This window comes from Patiria miniata, unplaced genomic scaffold, assembly GCF_015706575.1.
Source record: "Patiria miniata isolate m_02_andy unplaced genomic scaffold, ASM1570657v1 HiC_scaffold_9, whole genome shotgun sequence".
Lineage (NCBI taxonomy): Eukaryota > Metazoa > Echinodermata > Asteroidea > Valvatida > Asterinidae > Patiria > Patiria miniata.
In genome coordinates, this window is record NW_024037076.1 from 8,422,752 (window position 1) to 8,439,094 (window position 16,343).

At 41.7% G+C, this 16,343-nt stretch overlaps 1 protein-coding gene across 2 annotated transcripts in view; it reads left to right on the plus strand.

Annotated features, from left to right (window-relative positions):
• LOC119720133 (cytoplasmic dynein 1 intermediate chain 2-like) overlaps window positions 1–16,343 on the plus strand; it is a 30,632-nt gene that overhangs the window by 1,532 nt on the left and 12,757 nt on the right. The window contains exons 2-13 of one of the 2 annotated variants that reach the window (XM_038189688.1): window positions 860–1,003; window positions 4,217–4,331; window positions 4,578–4,668; window positions 5,504–5,628; window positions 6,724–6,741; window positions 10,106–10,204; window positions 11,019–11,175; window positions 12,180–12,279; window positions 12,593–12,718; window positions 14,053–14,199; window positions 15,312–15,425; window positions 16,073–16,206. In XM_038189688.1, coding sequence (XP_038045616.1) covers window positions 905–1,003; window positions 4,217–4,331; window positions 4,578–4,668; window positions 5,504–5,628; window positions 6,724–6,741; window positions 10,106–10,204; window positions 11,019–11,175; window positions 12,180–12,279; window positions 12,593–12,718; window positions 14,053–14,199; window positions 15,312–15,425; window positions 16,073–16,206 — 1,325 coding nt within the window. In that variant the 5' untranslated portion in view covers window positions 860–904. The remainder of the gene's footprint in view (window positions 1–859; window positions 1,004–4,216; window positions 4,332–4,577; window positions 4,669–5,503; window positions 5,629–6,723; window positions 6,742–10,105; window positions 10,205–11,018; window positions 11,176–12,179; window positions 12,280–12,592; window positions 12,719–14,052; window positions 14,200–15,311; window positions 15,426–16,072; window positions 16,207–16,343) is intronic. The other variant, XM_038189689.1, reaches the window with a different exon arrangement.

A 16,343-nucleotide genomic window follows, 5' to 3' on the forward strand; every position in this document is an offset into this window, starting at 1 on the left:
TTTGTTTTTGAGAAAGTTTTGTCGCTCCCCCACCTCTGCATGCACCTCAGGTTTTCTTAATTATGTGCCTATTAATTGTTTCCCCCACCCCTCCCCTCCCGGGCTGCCCCACCAAAGACGTGGGGATTACCGATTGTCACTTTTTAAATGACAAAATCCCCACCCCTCGGGCAGAATTTAAGTGACAATCCCCGACCATGCTTCGACTTACATATGTGGAGTGCACTAGTGATTGCCTTTCCATCAGTACCCCAATGTTAACAATGTAATTTGAGTGACCAAAATCCCCACCCTGGGGCATGAAAAACATGACCAAATCCCGACATCAGACCTGGGGTAGCGCGGAGGTGGGGGGGGGGAACATTTGATAGGCACATTCTACTGACCCTAATTTGGTTAAGACGTCTAAGGTAAGGCCAAGTAAAAAATAATAATAAGTCAGTTTCTCGCACAGGCGTTTTGAAAAAAATGAAGGAGTACTAACACTTACACTTAGGTCTAACGTTAGACAGTTAGATGGGTTTTCCATTTTTTTTTTCTGCTGTTTTTCTGATCAATACTAACTTGTGTCCAAAGTCCAAACGAGCCATAACCTTCCTGTACAGGCCTAGCATGCCTAGGCACCGGCTACAAATTTGTTGGAAACAATTAACCAGTTCGCATCGGAGGATGTGATATTAACACGCTGGTGCGTGTAACAAACACAGTCTAGATTTCATAATCAGGAAAATTAGCATGTGTCGCTGTGTCCAGCATTAGTGATGGTAAGAATGTAGCATCCTGACGCCAGTGTAGCAACTGACAAACTCCATAAACGATTCGCATTTTAAGTAATACTTTTGGTGACCTATTCTGCCAGGCTTGTACATCTAGAGTTGGTAATCTTCATGTTCGTACGTGAGTGATGTCTGACCGAAAAGCAGAGCTTGAACGCAAGAAGCTGCGGCTTCAGCAAATACGAGAGGAGAAGAAACGCAAAGAAGAAGAAAAAAAGAAGAAGGAGGTAAGAAACTAGAAACAAACTTTCATGCTCGAGGTAAGAACTGCCATCCATGCGCGAGGTAAGATTTATCAGAAAAAATCTGTCAAAAATACTGTACTGAATTCAAACCCTTAGTACATGTAGATGTTCCACATACAAAATTACTTTTGCCGACCTTGTCCCATAGCCCATCTTGGTGATTGGTGTGTGTTTACTTTGTCTGTTTGTGTTTTGGTTGGAAAAAAAAATGGTTACTGAACATGTACATCAAGTCCAGCCCTCTTGACCCTACTTCCAGAACTGTAAGGCTTTTTACAACCTTACAGAAAGACCAATTGAAAGTGATGTAGACAAAAATTCTCAATTTTTTTGACATCCAAACTCTTCTGTCATGAAATTTTTGACCTCAATATTTCACAAGTATTATCTTGATGTGGATTAGAACCGGTACCTCTAGGGTGGGTTGAAATCCCTCAAATGTCAAACAAAAAAGTGAAATTTACCAGACTTGCATTCACCAGGATCATTGGAGTCTCGCACTCGGCCGTCTGTCATCGTTTGTCGTCGACTGAGGACGCTTTATTTTTGATTCTCTTGACCAACCACAGTGCGGCTTTCATTTCATCGTGTGAGGCACGGAAGCCCTCTAGGAATGAAAGCCAAGCATAAACAAACATCCAGTACTGAATCAATGAGAGCTAATCCCATTGAACGACGGATCCTCTACACAAGCATAAACGACTCATCTGAGCTTGTGTACAAAGTGTACGAAACGGTTTGGTTAGAACTTAGATACGTGATAACGGCCTGTGTGCGCATAGAACATACAATGCGCGAGACTCGGCGCGCGCCCCCTACATGAAACCCAATCACGCAAGACTTGACAGAAATTCTAGTCTCGGCCCGCGCATTGTATGTTCTATATGCGCACAGGCCGTTATCACGCCTCTAACCAGAACTTTTGGAAGTCGTTTATCCTTGTGTGGAGATCCGTGATTGAACTATGCCACAGTTGTATCCTGCTGCATTCAGTGACCACAGATTCTGAAGCAGTTTGGCCTTGGGACTTTTGACTTGCTGGATCTTGCTACACTGGTCAGGCTTGTCACTTAAGCAAATTTTGCTTGAGTTTGTTTCTGCATTCAATAGGGGACGTTGAACGACAGGGTCCCCAATTCCCGAAGGTCCCCAATTTGGCAATCCTGTACAAAACATACGGGAGGTCTTCCTAAAAAGTTAAAAAGTACAAACAAAAGAGGGACAATAGGGGGTCCCTAATTGCAGGCAAATACACACTTGTTTGTTGCTGTGTTTGGAAGGGTTTCTGGCCAAAATACCCTTGATGGTTAAGGTTTTAAAGTACGATAGAGCTGATAAGAAAATACATGTTAAGTGTTGTATTGAATTTTCTTGTGCTTTGTTTTTCTGTTGTTTTGTTTTCACACAGAAAGAGCTGCAAAATCAGCAGTGGAATGCCACTTTAAATAAACTTGAGGTGGTAATTTTGTCTGAAGTTGTTGTCATGACCATGTAACGTGCTTTGTCCGATCCATTCCTGCTCAAACATCAGCCCATTTTGCTGTAGTACAAATATTGTCTCTGCAAAGTGCAAGCTAAACATTTTCCACACAATTTTAAAACGTACAGAAAATGTTCAAATTGTAGGTTCTTCTGGCACAATCAAGTGAAATGTGCAACAGGCTGTAATAGCAAATTATCATAGGAGTTAAAACTTGCCCAAGATCAAACAATGTTTTAGGAATGTGCCATACATTGTAGGTACATTTAAGTGTTGACAAAACTAAATGTGTTGTCACACTAAAAAAGATACATCTACATATATGTACATACATTTACACCTTCTAACATACACTTTTAGCTTTGGCTGAGCAGCTCAACAAATGGTCGTGTTTCTCCGTTAATTGGTTCGTTGGTTAGTAACAAACATCACCAACAGCCTTGCATGGCTGTAAATTACCTTGTCCCTCAGGCCCTAATGGGTCGCCACTGACCGCCAACCAATATATGCAGTCCTGGAAAATTGGGTCATTGGGGTCCAAAACCTGATGTTTGTACTGAAAACACTACTCATACATGGCACAATCACGTCACACATGCATGAACACAAATGCATTGGCCCGCAGCTTCAGAGATTATTTCGAGCTTGATTTGGTTTGTTGTAAGGGGCATAAGGAGGGGAATTTTCAATGTTCCCCTCCCCACAGTATTTCCACTCATGATTCAGCTACTGGTACATGACTCAGTACGCGTACCCTCGACCCACCTGCTGGCATCCATAATCAGTGCATAATTGGATTCTTCAGTATAACGAGTGTATCACAGGGTTCCTGCACAGTGATGGATTTTTAAGAGTTCAGAAAGATTCCCAGCAAAAATGCTGAGGGGAATGAGGGTTAAAGGAAATGTACAACATTTGCTTTAGCTGTCATTTTTAGAAATGGATGTATTTGGGATGGTTATTATTTTATAGCAAATATTGTGACACTTACGTTTTGAAGTTTTGGGTTTGCACATGTCGATGCTGGAAAAACCAAGAAAAACAATCATGATCTTGTAGTCTGGTTCCCTGGCCCCACTTAATATGAACCGGGGCAATTTATAGACGTCGGGTAATTATCGGGTCCGGGAATCAGTCTAGCTGGTTTGCACCCGTTCACAGGTGTGTAATCAATTGCAAAGAAAACACGGACTAAGTAAATAGTGATCAATTGGGAGCAGTATTTGAAAAAGGCCAGTTGATACAATAATACCACTTTTCTTGAAAATGTCAGCACACCAGCTGCCATGATTTTACAGGATGCTTTAGACTGTCATTCACTAACAGTCCAGTAAGTTATTTCGTGATAATTTGGAAATTTTGTTTTTTTATGTTTGCAAATGTTTTACATGTCCCCTTTGTTAATAACATTGTGCTTTTATAGCGCTTTATACCAAAGTCTTAAAATGCTTCATCATTACCCGTGTTCATCAGACAGCGAGACCAGCTTCCAACAGTAACTCGAGATCACTGATATCCACTCTCTGTATGGAGTATATTGTAGTAAACTATCTTACCCAAGAACACCATCACCATGTTCTACTGTCGGGTTCAAACCCGCCTACCATCACACACATGAGTCAGTCAAACACCATAACCATTGGACCACAGCGCTCCATTGCTAGATTTATGCATTTATGGTATTCTATGTTCTTTGTTTTGCCATGAATTGCCAGGCTAATGATGCCACCAAGGCAGTAGCGGATGCAGCGGGGGCGGGTGATAAGAACCTGGAGAGGAAACGACAGGATGCAGACGCCCTCCTACAAGAGTTAGGCTTGCCTCAATCAGGTAAGTGCCACAGCTCGTCAAATCTTAGATGTTGGCTGCGGTTGGTTAGACAATCTCCCAATCCCATATTGGCTTTTTTTGTGCGTGGGGGGGGGGGGGGGGGAGGGGTAGGATAAGGGGGATGTTTAGACAGAGCAATGGGCCAGAAACTTACAGGGTTTTGATTATATAACTGTTATTTCACATTCAAAGTTAAAGTACATTAGATTGTATCTAATAATGTTTTGTTTATCTTATCTTGTATAGCTGGGTCGCCACCCTCTCCTTCCAAATCATCTGTAAGTGATGGAGGAAGTCAGGACTCCAGTACACCAGATACGACACCATATATCGCCAGGTACTATGTTGTCCAGGTTTGATATTATGCAATGATATTATGTCAAATTGTTCAAGTGCTGAATTCAAATCTTAATCATCATTTGGTTTGGAGTGACTCTAGCATGCCAGTCTGAAATGTGTGTTTTGGGTGACTGGCATTGGTGGCTTGTGCGTAAAGCGCTCGCCTCTCACCAAGGTGACCACGGTTCGAATCCTGGCCGCGGATCGCATGTGAGTAGAGTTGTGTGTTGGTTCTCTCCTGTGCCACGAGGGTTTTTCTCCGGGCCCTCCGGTTTTCCTCCCTCCGGAAAAATCAAACACTTTCGATCTCAGGCTGTGCTCCGTGGTCATATATGGGTCGATGTGGCCGGCAGCCATAGGCGCCTTTACGTGCCAGCGGCCCGACAACGTTGTAGCCGCGTCCTTTGCAATTTAGCATTCCAGCTGCGAGTAAGGATGATTAGCCTCCCAAATTATTATTATTATTATTACATATTTTTCAAATAAACCTCGACGGGAAACTGACTAGGTACATTATAATTTGTTTTTAAAAAATTGAACAAAGAAATTGACTGAAGCGGGGTTTGCACCTGTGACCACCGGATATCCAGACCTATATTAGCTATAACCATTTTGTCAATGTCTTTGTTCAAGGAGTGCTAGTCAGAAGCCATGTAGCCAGGAATCATACCCAAAGTCATGATGCTAGGAACATTAGCAATATTGCAAACCTGGGATATAGCAAACGGGGATCACTCAGAGAGGATACGGCTTTCTATTACGAATTTCTCAAGTAAACCACAAAGAGAAACCAACTAAGTGCAATATCGAAAGTCTCAATTATCCCTTTGCAGTGCCAGCCCAAGACATAAGCTCAAACTGGGACGGTCCAAGCCTACCATCATGGGCTTCCCACCCAAGGAGGTAGTGACATACGCAAAGGAGACTCAGACACCGACAGAGACGCAGGACAAGGAAGGTGGGTACACATCGTAAGGCCAGTTTCTCTTAAAAATGAAGACGAAAAGCCAATTTCACAGCGCAAAACATTCACAGCGAAATTTGCCGGAATCGCATGGGTTCAACTAGTGAGAAGTTACAGTTGGTGTTACTAGTGCTGTCGAGTCCTTCACAGTTCCTCACAAGTCCTCATGAGAAATCTCTTTCTCATGACATACTCTGACTGTGTGCCAAATGCCATGCTTGTATCATCAAAGGCACAATCCCATCACCTATCTGCCGTATTAAATGTTTCAATAATCTGCCACAAGAGCATCCCTGTGATTAGACTTGTGATTGGACTTATGATGGACTTGTGACTAAACAAATCTGGTACAGAATCACCGAACGCTCGCACAACCGTAACGTGGTGGAAGCTTGGGCCAGCTGTGAATTATAATAACCTCCATGGAGGGGTTGCTCTCTACAATGACTTGCAAAAATGTGTCCACCAGTTTAAGGGGCCTCTGTGAATGTGCAGTGAATTTTTTTGTGCCTCGTGATTGCTACTAAACAACCTTTTATCACTGATGGGTGAAATTTGGCGGCTGTTTGGACAAAACTGGTTTTTAACACTGTATTTAACACATGTCTATTTATTTCCCAAGAAATTTGGGATGTGAAATTTAAGTTCACAAGTTGTGGAATTTCTTTGAAAAATCTAAGCTGCCATTGCACTAAATACAATTAAAGCACATGGCTCAAAAGCATCAAGTTTTCCTCAAAAGCTGCACCAGAAAAGCGGCACGCATATCTCAAGCTGCTACAAACGATACGCTGCAATGAATATGCTTAAAAATGTGTGCATCCTTTGTTGCAAATGTCAAATGCATAAAGTTCAAACAAAATATCTGAACTTCTTTCTTAAATTTGTAAATACATCCACTGTGCATGATGTCATTCTACTATTGTATCTACCAGTCGATATTGTATTTATTTACGGAAACAAAATGTGTGTGTGAAGTTCTTTCTCTTCCAGTGTATTTAATTTATTTTTTCGTCTCTTGTGATTTTGCTTTGGATATTTCTCTTTTGTGGTCACCAATGCTATGCCCACACACTTGGCTTGCCACAGATCGATCAGACAGTGAAGGTATAATGGTCCGACTGGAATCGCATGATGCACTCTGCATGTTGTTGTAGTTGAATATGAGATTGTTGTGCGTGATGACACAAGTGATTTATTTTATTTCATTTTATTTTGTCCTTTTTTGGGACTGGGAAGAAGCTTGCTTCTAAAGTGTTATGATTGAAGGAAATTGGTGAATGAAGGTTTTTCATTTTGGTGCAAACTTTGATTTGGTTTTGGATACGGCTGTGCGTCGGAACCGGGTACCCGAGTACCCGACCGTTCATGTCAGGAACTGGTTCCAGATTATGGAATCGGGTACCCGAAACAAACTTTACAACTTACAAAGTACCAGGGGGTAACTTCTCTGACAATAAAAAAAAAAAAAAAGTTTCGACGAATGTCATTTGTTGAGGATTTTAAAAATGAAAACCAGGCTACATGGGAAAACAAAGCATATTTCACAATTATAACGCTCATGAAAATTGCAATTTACACAGTAAAGCTGTAAAGCTCATTGTACACACTTGTATCTTGCTGCATTGATGCAGCGATGTGGCAGTATTATCATGTGGACATTTTTTTAACAATCTAAAACAGCAACTTCTGAGATTTGAATTTCAGGTTGGGTTTCTTTTACGGGTACCCTGATACTCGTGTTTCTTTCAATCGGGTACCCTGTTCCAGTACTACCCGTAAATGCACACCCCTAGTTTTGGAGATGGAGTTTTGATTTGGTGATGGAGTTAATTTAATGAACTAAAATAGGACTTAACTTTCAGTGCCTTTTTTTTTTTGAAGTGTGCAATTATTTTTTGAAGTGTGCAAAATATAAGGGTCAGAAATGCAATCCACTATTTAAGGATTCAAGATTTAAGGATTCAAGAGAATTTGCCGCTTTTCACCTTTAGCTACCATAAGCTCAAAATAAAGGATAAATATACACTAATTCGTCAAACAATTAGAAGCCATTTTTTGTAGTGGTGGAACCATGTTTGCACGCATGCCACATGCGTTCTTAAAGACGAGGCGCGCGCGCATTTTGGCAACCCTGTTGGTGGAAGGAGCCCGGAGTGCGTGCGTACTACCTGAGCCCGAGCCTGGTTGCACATTAAAAAAAATGGCTTCTAATTTTGTTCGCCGAGTTAGTCCATACCATAGACATATAGTAAAACCTAGACACGACATTATCTGCTTTTACGTTGTGAATTCTGTGAGCAAAACGGACTGCGTCACGCGGCTTAATTACGCGATGCGCGAATGTAATGCATGGCTTCGATTTACGCGCATACTTCTTATGTTATTCTATACGCGCAGCATTGTGCTCACAGGCGCAATAGCAAATGTCGTGTCTAGGTTTTATTATATGTCTATGGTCCATACAAACCTGGTTTTGCAGGATGTGGTTGAATACATGCACATAGGCTACGGCCCTGACCTATAGACACTGTGCATGATGGGGCTTTCTGACCACTCGTGAGAGCTTGCAAGGAGGATTGCATTGCAAAGAATACACATAATTAAGTTTATTCTCATAACCCTAACCCTTGAGTGATGTACTAGGAACCGTCACCACTCTTGCAAAATCCAACACCATATGGTAAACTCAACACCCAAACTGTTGGACTCTGATTATGGTGCTATGCCTAAACCCCATGTAAAGCATAATCAGTTCACCAGTGCAGTACTCACTCCAACAGATTCCAACAAAACATGCAGTTGGATTTTGAAGGGTTGGGGTGGTTAGGGTTAAATAAAAAAGTGAAATAGGAGCATGATCTGCATGTTTGTTGATGCTTTTGTGCATTTCAGAGTGAACTGAATGTTATCCTAGTGAACATCGAAAGGGTTTTCATCCATCTGAGGTGGATTTGTCCATGATGTCAGATGATGCAGTATCATAGAGCTGTATTAAATTACTAGAGCACTGACTCGATGCACAAAGTGATGCCTGCTGGGCGCATCCATGTTTGTGCACAAACCTATGGAAAACTCTAGATTTTGTACGGCTTTTTGCATATCTACATTTGTATTTTATACAGGTGCGTTATCGAAGCAGATACGCCCGAGACCGAAAAGCACAATCAGTAAATGAGCATTTCATTTTACGCTGCGCAAACAACGCAATGCGTGCGCGCATCCGCTGCAGATGTTTTTTTACCGTGATGTGTTTTAACGGTCATGGCACTAAGTTGTTTGCGTATGTTGTTCTTGAGCGTTGCACTTAGAGTACACTTTCAAAATTCACTCCATCTATTTAAATTGTATTATTTTCTACAAACACGCACATGAGTTCAAAATGTCTGCACGCAGGAAGGATTCAATACATCTCTGAGTGTAAGACTGAGGAGTTAGCGCTCTAGTAATTTAATACAGTTCTATATGCTTTGAAATGCAGTATGCAGATTTGAAAAAAAAAGGCATTTGCAAAGGCATTTTTGTTCACATGCATTCCAGAGCACTTTGTTTTCGTGTTTTCTTTTAAGTTAGAATGTGAGGCAAGTTGTCAGAAATTATTTGGTTCCATTAAATTTAAATTGTCTGTGGCATGATTCATTTCATCCAAAGTGTGTTAAAGTGTTGGTGCTGGATGTATATAATTTGGTCATTTAGAATGATATGCAAGGATGCTGGTCACAATACGTCTCTCAAGAAATTCTGTGAAGGAAACGCATGATTCGCAAAGCATTCTGGGTAGCTTACCAATATGATCAATGTGTGTGCGTTCAATGCACACTTTACGTGTGCACGAGGCAGAGTTGATCCTGGGGAGCAGGTCAAACGCAATAGGGACCATTAGAAATGTGCGTGTACGAGAGACAAAAAATAGCTGGTTATATCACCATTTTGTGTGGTAATTTAACCAAACTCGCATACATCTTACCAATATGATATGAAATGCATACTGCCCATAGTGTGCCAGATGAGATAACCACGCAAAATGGCGATGTAGCGAGCAACTTGTCTGAGCTGCAGTCATATCCTAGATACAAGCACCATTTCTAACGGTCCCTAAAGTCTCAAGAGCTGAGAGAAATTAGAGGTTACCAGCCTCCGTTGATGCATCGGTGAGGACAAGCAAAGTTGTGTTTGCCATAACCTGAAATGCTTCACTTCATTAAGCTGTTTGTGAGTAACGGTGTATGTGTACAATATCTACATATCCCTTTAGCAGCATTCCCTCGACCTTTACTCTTCCCAAGTCTGCAAAATCCGCCTGCCGATTTGTAGGTTTTTTTGTGGGATAGAGGATTTTTTTTGGGGGGGGGATGTTTTGAAAGAACATTGTAGCTGTCATAGATCTCCTTAAAACTTCAAAGGGTTTTTTGTATGAAGTTTCATGAAGTCAAGGAATGAGTTGTAATGATTGTAATGGTTTGTGTGACAGATGACGATGAGGAGATGCCATTGAGTCAAGCACCGGCTACGGTCACTCCGGTTCCTGAGGCACCACCGGCCGAAGAAGAGAAAGAAGAAGAACCAAAAGGTTTGAACATTCCAAACATTCACATATTCTGAGGATGTGACTCTACATTTAATTTTGTTTGTGGGGTCCATTCCAACACGCTGACATACAGTTATCTGGTGGCATTTTAAAATAATATGATAAAAGGTATGTCAATATTTGCAGAAGCATGTTCAAGAATGTCAGTAAAATGGTCTGTCCAGATAAAACTCCACCCCACAATCTTGAATTGTTTCTGACATCTTGAATTTCTCAAACTTGTTATGTTCAGCTGAGGGATAGCAGCTCCACAAATCATCATGTCTCTCTGATAGTTAGTAACAAACGTTGACATTGTCTATTGCTCCTACATTTGTGATGCGATCAAGCTACATGAGTCGTTTGTCGGGAATTTTCATTTGGAGATACAGGCCAAAATAGGACCACTTTATCACATCACTTCATCACATCTCTTGGTGTTCCGACTTCCATAATTTTTGAACTAAAGATGGTACCAGCATGCGGTTTTCACATGAGTAATGCTGAGATTGTGCTCTTTTCAAATCTGTAATAAACAAAAATTGACCAGGGTTGACAAACGACTCATTTAGCTTGATTGCATCACATATTTTGACCGATTTCAACCAAGCTTTGTCAAGAGTACCAGTAGCCCAGCCCCAACATGTCACATGACCAAACTGGGGTCAGAGGTCATCATGAGGTCACTGGGGTCAAAATACTGATTTTTTTTAACACGATATTTCCAATCAAGCTTGTTTAAAAATGTTCAAACATTTCAAACCGCTTTGAGCAGATGTTCCAAATTTGATTTTTGAATATTTTTTTACTTTTATAGTACAAGAACTGACCGAGGAAGAGATCGATCAGATCCTGGCATCAGAGGAGTTCTTGAACTTCTTCAGTCAGAGCACCAAGGTGGTGGAGAGAGCGTTGACGGAAGACAAGAACATCTTCATTGACTACCGAGGCAAAGGGGACGAGGATGGCGAAGGGTGAGTGTCTAGACAAATCATTCAGCCATCATTACTGAAGTGGTGCGACACTCAGGCGCATGCCACACACGTGATCAACAACCCACCAATCAGATGATGGGGATTTATTCATGTGTTGTATAAAATTGATTAACCTCCTTTTGTTTGATCAGTCACAGACAGTCAGAAATTCATTTCACTTCCCTGCCATGCCTTTATACACAGGCTAGTCACCAATAGTCAAATCATATTTCTGTAGGCACTGTGACTAGTCCTATTCCATCCACAGACGAAAGCAAGTAACTGGCAGATACAGCTGGCTTATCAATCTCCTACAGTCAAAGCATAGCTGTATGTAATAAATACATCAATAAACGGTTGCGGCCAGTCAATCTTGCTTCATATGGGCAGGGAGCACTCAACTGTCAAAAACAGTCACTTGATTTATTTTGACTGCTGGGCTGGCCTTGTTGAAATTGCCAGCCAGAGAGGGGGGTTAAAGGTAGAGTATATCATTTGTCATTTGTGCATTGTTTTTTTGAGCAAAAGTGCTTAACAACTAACCTGATGTAGATTTAGCTCAGCGAATGCTGTATATTCCTGAGAAAACAATATTCTAGGATCTCGATTTCAATTCAAAAGGTGCCGGGTCATGTTTGAATTGCGCCCGAAATCAGCGTCCGGGACACGTTCTCATTCAGCCGATTGCAACTACGGGATGTCACGCACTAAACCAACAAATTATAGCAACCGCACCCATTCACGGCTTCCAAAACATTTCAAAAAATGCGCCTTTAGACACATCTTTGGAAATGACTTTCTTTTATTATTTTCTTCAAAATGACAGCATGCCGGGAAGAATAATTTCAACAGTAATTTCATCGGTTACTTTTTGGATAGCTGCAAATGATATACTCTACCTTCAATTATTGTTCCTTCTTTTATTTACATGACTCATGCACAAAACACATCTCTAATTGTGTGGATATTATCCCTGTGTGGTATTTTCTTGTTTCTTCATACAGGGACAAGGATGCAGGAGCCAAGTTATCCCTTAACTATCAGTTCTTTGATGAGCGCTGGTCTCGTCACCGCACCGTCACCTCACTGGATTGGTCATCTCAGGTACTGCCACGTCGCGCGATGTCGCGCAGAACGCACGTGGGCTGGTGTAGTGTGAATTTCGGGCTATGACATACTGATTCACTGGTAGTATTGCGCATACCTTTGTGAGGAACGTGAACGTTCAACCAATGAGAAGTTAAAAGGCACCAGATTTCATGGGAGTCGAAATTTCATGTGACACTGGAAAAGTGTTTAAGACCAGCCAGCCATATCTTTATCATCCGTTTAAGACCGGCCACTTGACGGCTGTCGACCAATAGGAATGGGTAAACTGTATCTATGAATTTTCTCTCAAATGTTATTTCCTTTGTAGTTCCCAGAACTGGTGGTAGGATCCTACAACAACAATGAAGAATCTCCCCATGAACCCGATGGCGTGGCCCTGGTGTGGAACATGAAATTCAAGGAGGCTTCTCCAGAGTTTGTCTTCCACTTTCAGGTAAGAAATGCTGTCAGGAACTCCTCATCACCGGCCAGCCGACCTCGGCAAGCTGGGTGGGTGAGTGGTAAGACACCTGTACTAGTGAGCAGGACGTGGTGGGTTCGAGTCTCACCCGAGGTAGCTTGCAAAGTGTTTATTTTTGTTATTATTATTATTTCTGATAATGAAACCAAGGATTCCTCAAAAGCGCCCTAGGCACTGTAGCTCGCAAGCCTGAAGAAATCTGTGGAGAGAAGACAATGAGAAGAAATTACAGTTCTAGAGGTGGGAGGAAAACCCCAGAAGAGTATTCTGGGGAAACCCTCGGAATCTAGTCTGAGTATCACCCTTTATCCACGGAGCCCAGACACCTGTCTAACGTCTGATATATCAAAGCATGCAGATTTATGCGATCTCGCGCCTCAGCCAATCAGAGTCGACTTTACTTAATCGTGACGTCATTTCATTCCCAAATCAGGACTTAACATTTGGTTGGTCAATTCGAATGCAGTGTTTTGTATTGCAACAACAGCCGGGCGCGTTATTCCGTAACATGATATACAGAGCGCGTGACGCAGGGCTTTTTTAATCCATTGTCTATAACACGCAACAGGTGAATGACCGAAGACCCGATATAGAAAGCGCCCGCTGATTGGTCAAAATCTAGGAGGTCAAGAGGCGGGGTCTTGCCTAATTAATCAGCGAATCTGCTCACATATCATAGACCCATGTCATTCGCCATAGGTCTATTACATAGACTACTCGGAATCAAGCAGGGACTGAAAACCCAATCCACATGTGGCCGGGCAGGAATTGAACCCGGGTCACAGCGGTAGAAGGCGAGGACAGTAACCACTGTGCCAACCTGATGTCACAAGCTTACTGACAGCACTGAGTATACAGTGCTTAAGACATTATGTTGTAGAGCAAAATCTAATGCAGGTTTTTCCTCAAATTCTCCTAAAAATCACCCTGTACATAAGCGGTTATTATTTGTAAAATTAGAGAAAAGGCCATGATTTTAGAATGACCACCACTCAATGCAACATTCCATAAGGGCCTGTCTCAAATCACACCCGGGACGAGTTCTGGACAAGTTGCGGGTAGAATCATTCACGTGGTCCGAAAGAAGCTTGGCATTTGTCCTGGACATGTTCCGGGGACATTTGCATTAGCAACTGCTTGACTCAACAAACTGATAACTTCATTGCGGGAAGATTGCAGGAAAGTTGTTCAGAATTCTGCAAGTCAAACCCGATACAAAACGTCCGCAACTTGTCCAGAACCTAATTGTACTGAAGTACTGTGGGTGTGCATTGGATCATGTTAGTGTCCTTGTGTTCTGTCTGTAGTCTGCAGTGATGTCGGCGGCGTTCGCCCGCTTCCATCCAAACCTTGTGATTGGAGGAACCTACTCCGGTCAGATTGTCTTGTGGGATAACCGTAGCACCAAGCGCACTCCGGTCCAGCGGTCGCCGCTGTCAGCAGCCGCACATACAGTGAGTTCTATACCATGCTTTGTTCTTTTTAACCCATGCTTTACTACTACATTATTGTCGTCATCGTTGGGCTGCAATTTGCAGGCAACCACAATTTGAAAAACCGAATTTAAAAGCCAAAGTAAACATTCATCAAATCAATGGGAAAAATAGTGTACAATGATGTAAAATTAACACTGATTGTAACTGGACAGTTGCCATCTTCTTCCATGCGCTGTGATTACTGGCTAGGTGGGTTATCTGCCTTGTTCTTGTTGCTCTACTATACCCTACGAAAAACTTCACCAATCACAAGAAAATGCCCATACATTTATTGCATGGACATTCCTATAGTTAGGGATGAGAAGCCACACACTCCCAAGGGATGCTGCGCTAATCCGCTGAAATACAAGTGGGTAATTCCGATTCAAAATTACAAGCACCATAACCTCAAATGTGGTATCAAATAAAAGCTATAGTCCATCATTTGCAACTATCCGAAAAGTAACTGGCGTAATTATTGTTGAAAAGCACACTTGGTTGAAAGATAGTAAGGGGACTAAACTCCCTGTGAAATTATTCCTTATGGGAAGCTGTCATTTTGAAGAAATTAACGAAAGAAGGCCTTTCCAACGGTGCTTCTTAAGACGCACCATAGGAAATTTAAATTAATAGTTCGTTTTGTTATTTGGCGAAGCGCGCGCAAGCATTGGCACGACACACACGCACGTGCGGTTGTTATAATTCGTCGGATCAGTGCGCGACATCGCGAAGCTGCAATCGGCTCAGTGAGAACGTCTCTCGGACGCTGAATTCAGGCCAAATTCATAAAATGATTCAGCAACTTTTGATTTGAAACTGAGATCCTAGAATGCTGTTTTTCTCGGAAAATACAGCCGAAGCTGAGCTGAAACTTCATCAGGTTAGTTGTTTAGTACCCTTCTTTAGATTTTGAGCACTTTTGTTGCTTTAAACGAACAAAATGCACAAATTACAAATGATGGACTATATCTTTAAAGGGAACAACAAGACCTTGTAAAAAATAATAGTTTTTCAGCTATTTTCTTTTTCTCAGAACTATAGCTCTTTGTCTAGAGTATGACTGGTTTTTGTTGTGATCGTTTCGTCCACAGCACCCAGTGTACTGCGTGAATGTTGTGGGCACCCAGAATGCACACAACTTGATCAGCGTATCAACCGATGGCAAGATGTGTTCCTGGAGTCTGGATATGCTCTCACAACCTCAGGTTAATCTCGTAAAAATAATAATCATGTGACTATGTGACGCTTATTGCAAATATCTAAAAGTGTTTCACGATTAATACCCCTGTTCATCAAGCTATGAGATCATTTTTAATGCAGCAGTTAAGATCAGTACAATGTCGTCTCTACAAGCAGGTACTTATTTATATTCCTGGATGCAGAGAGAGGCAATTGTAGTAAAATCTCTTGCCCAAGAACACAAATATCACGATCCTCATGAGGCTTAACAGAAGGCTTCAGGATTGTTCCCCTAACAACATAACCTGCATTGGCATAGTTAGAAGTCGAGGAGCTAACCCTAGGGTATCAGTTAATAGTACTACGTACCGGATCGGAATATGCGCATCATGCGTCAGAAAGTTTGCTAAAAGTACTTTTTTTTTACTACTCTTGGAACATAGACCAATAGGAGAAGTTCATTTGTCTTATGAATATGCATGAGTTGTAATAATATTGCTTGCACTACCAGTCTTGCCAAATCCAAAATAAATAGTCTACCTTCCATGCTTTTTCGAAAACTCTGAAAACCCCCCAACTATACATCTGTTCAACAAATGCATTTGTCTTTAATTCGTCCTTAAAATAACACTGTCCTCAATCTGCTCTTTTGGTGATTTTTTCACCATAACAGGATAGTATGGAGCTACACTACAAACAGTCCAAGTCAGTGGCTGTGACTAGCATGACATTCCCCAGCAATGACGTCAATAACTTTGTGGTTGGCAGCGAGGATGGGTCTGTCTACACGGCATGCAGACATGGAAGGTAATACAACTAGAATAGTAGCCTGGGTGAAGAATTGAAGATGATATTAACAAATTAGAGTTGACTCTAAACCTCCCAAATCCTTCAAAATCCATCAGATTTTTGGAGGATTGCACAGTCAGGCACAGCCAAGCCAC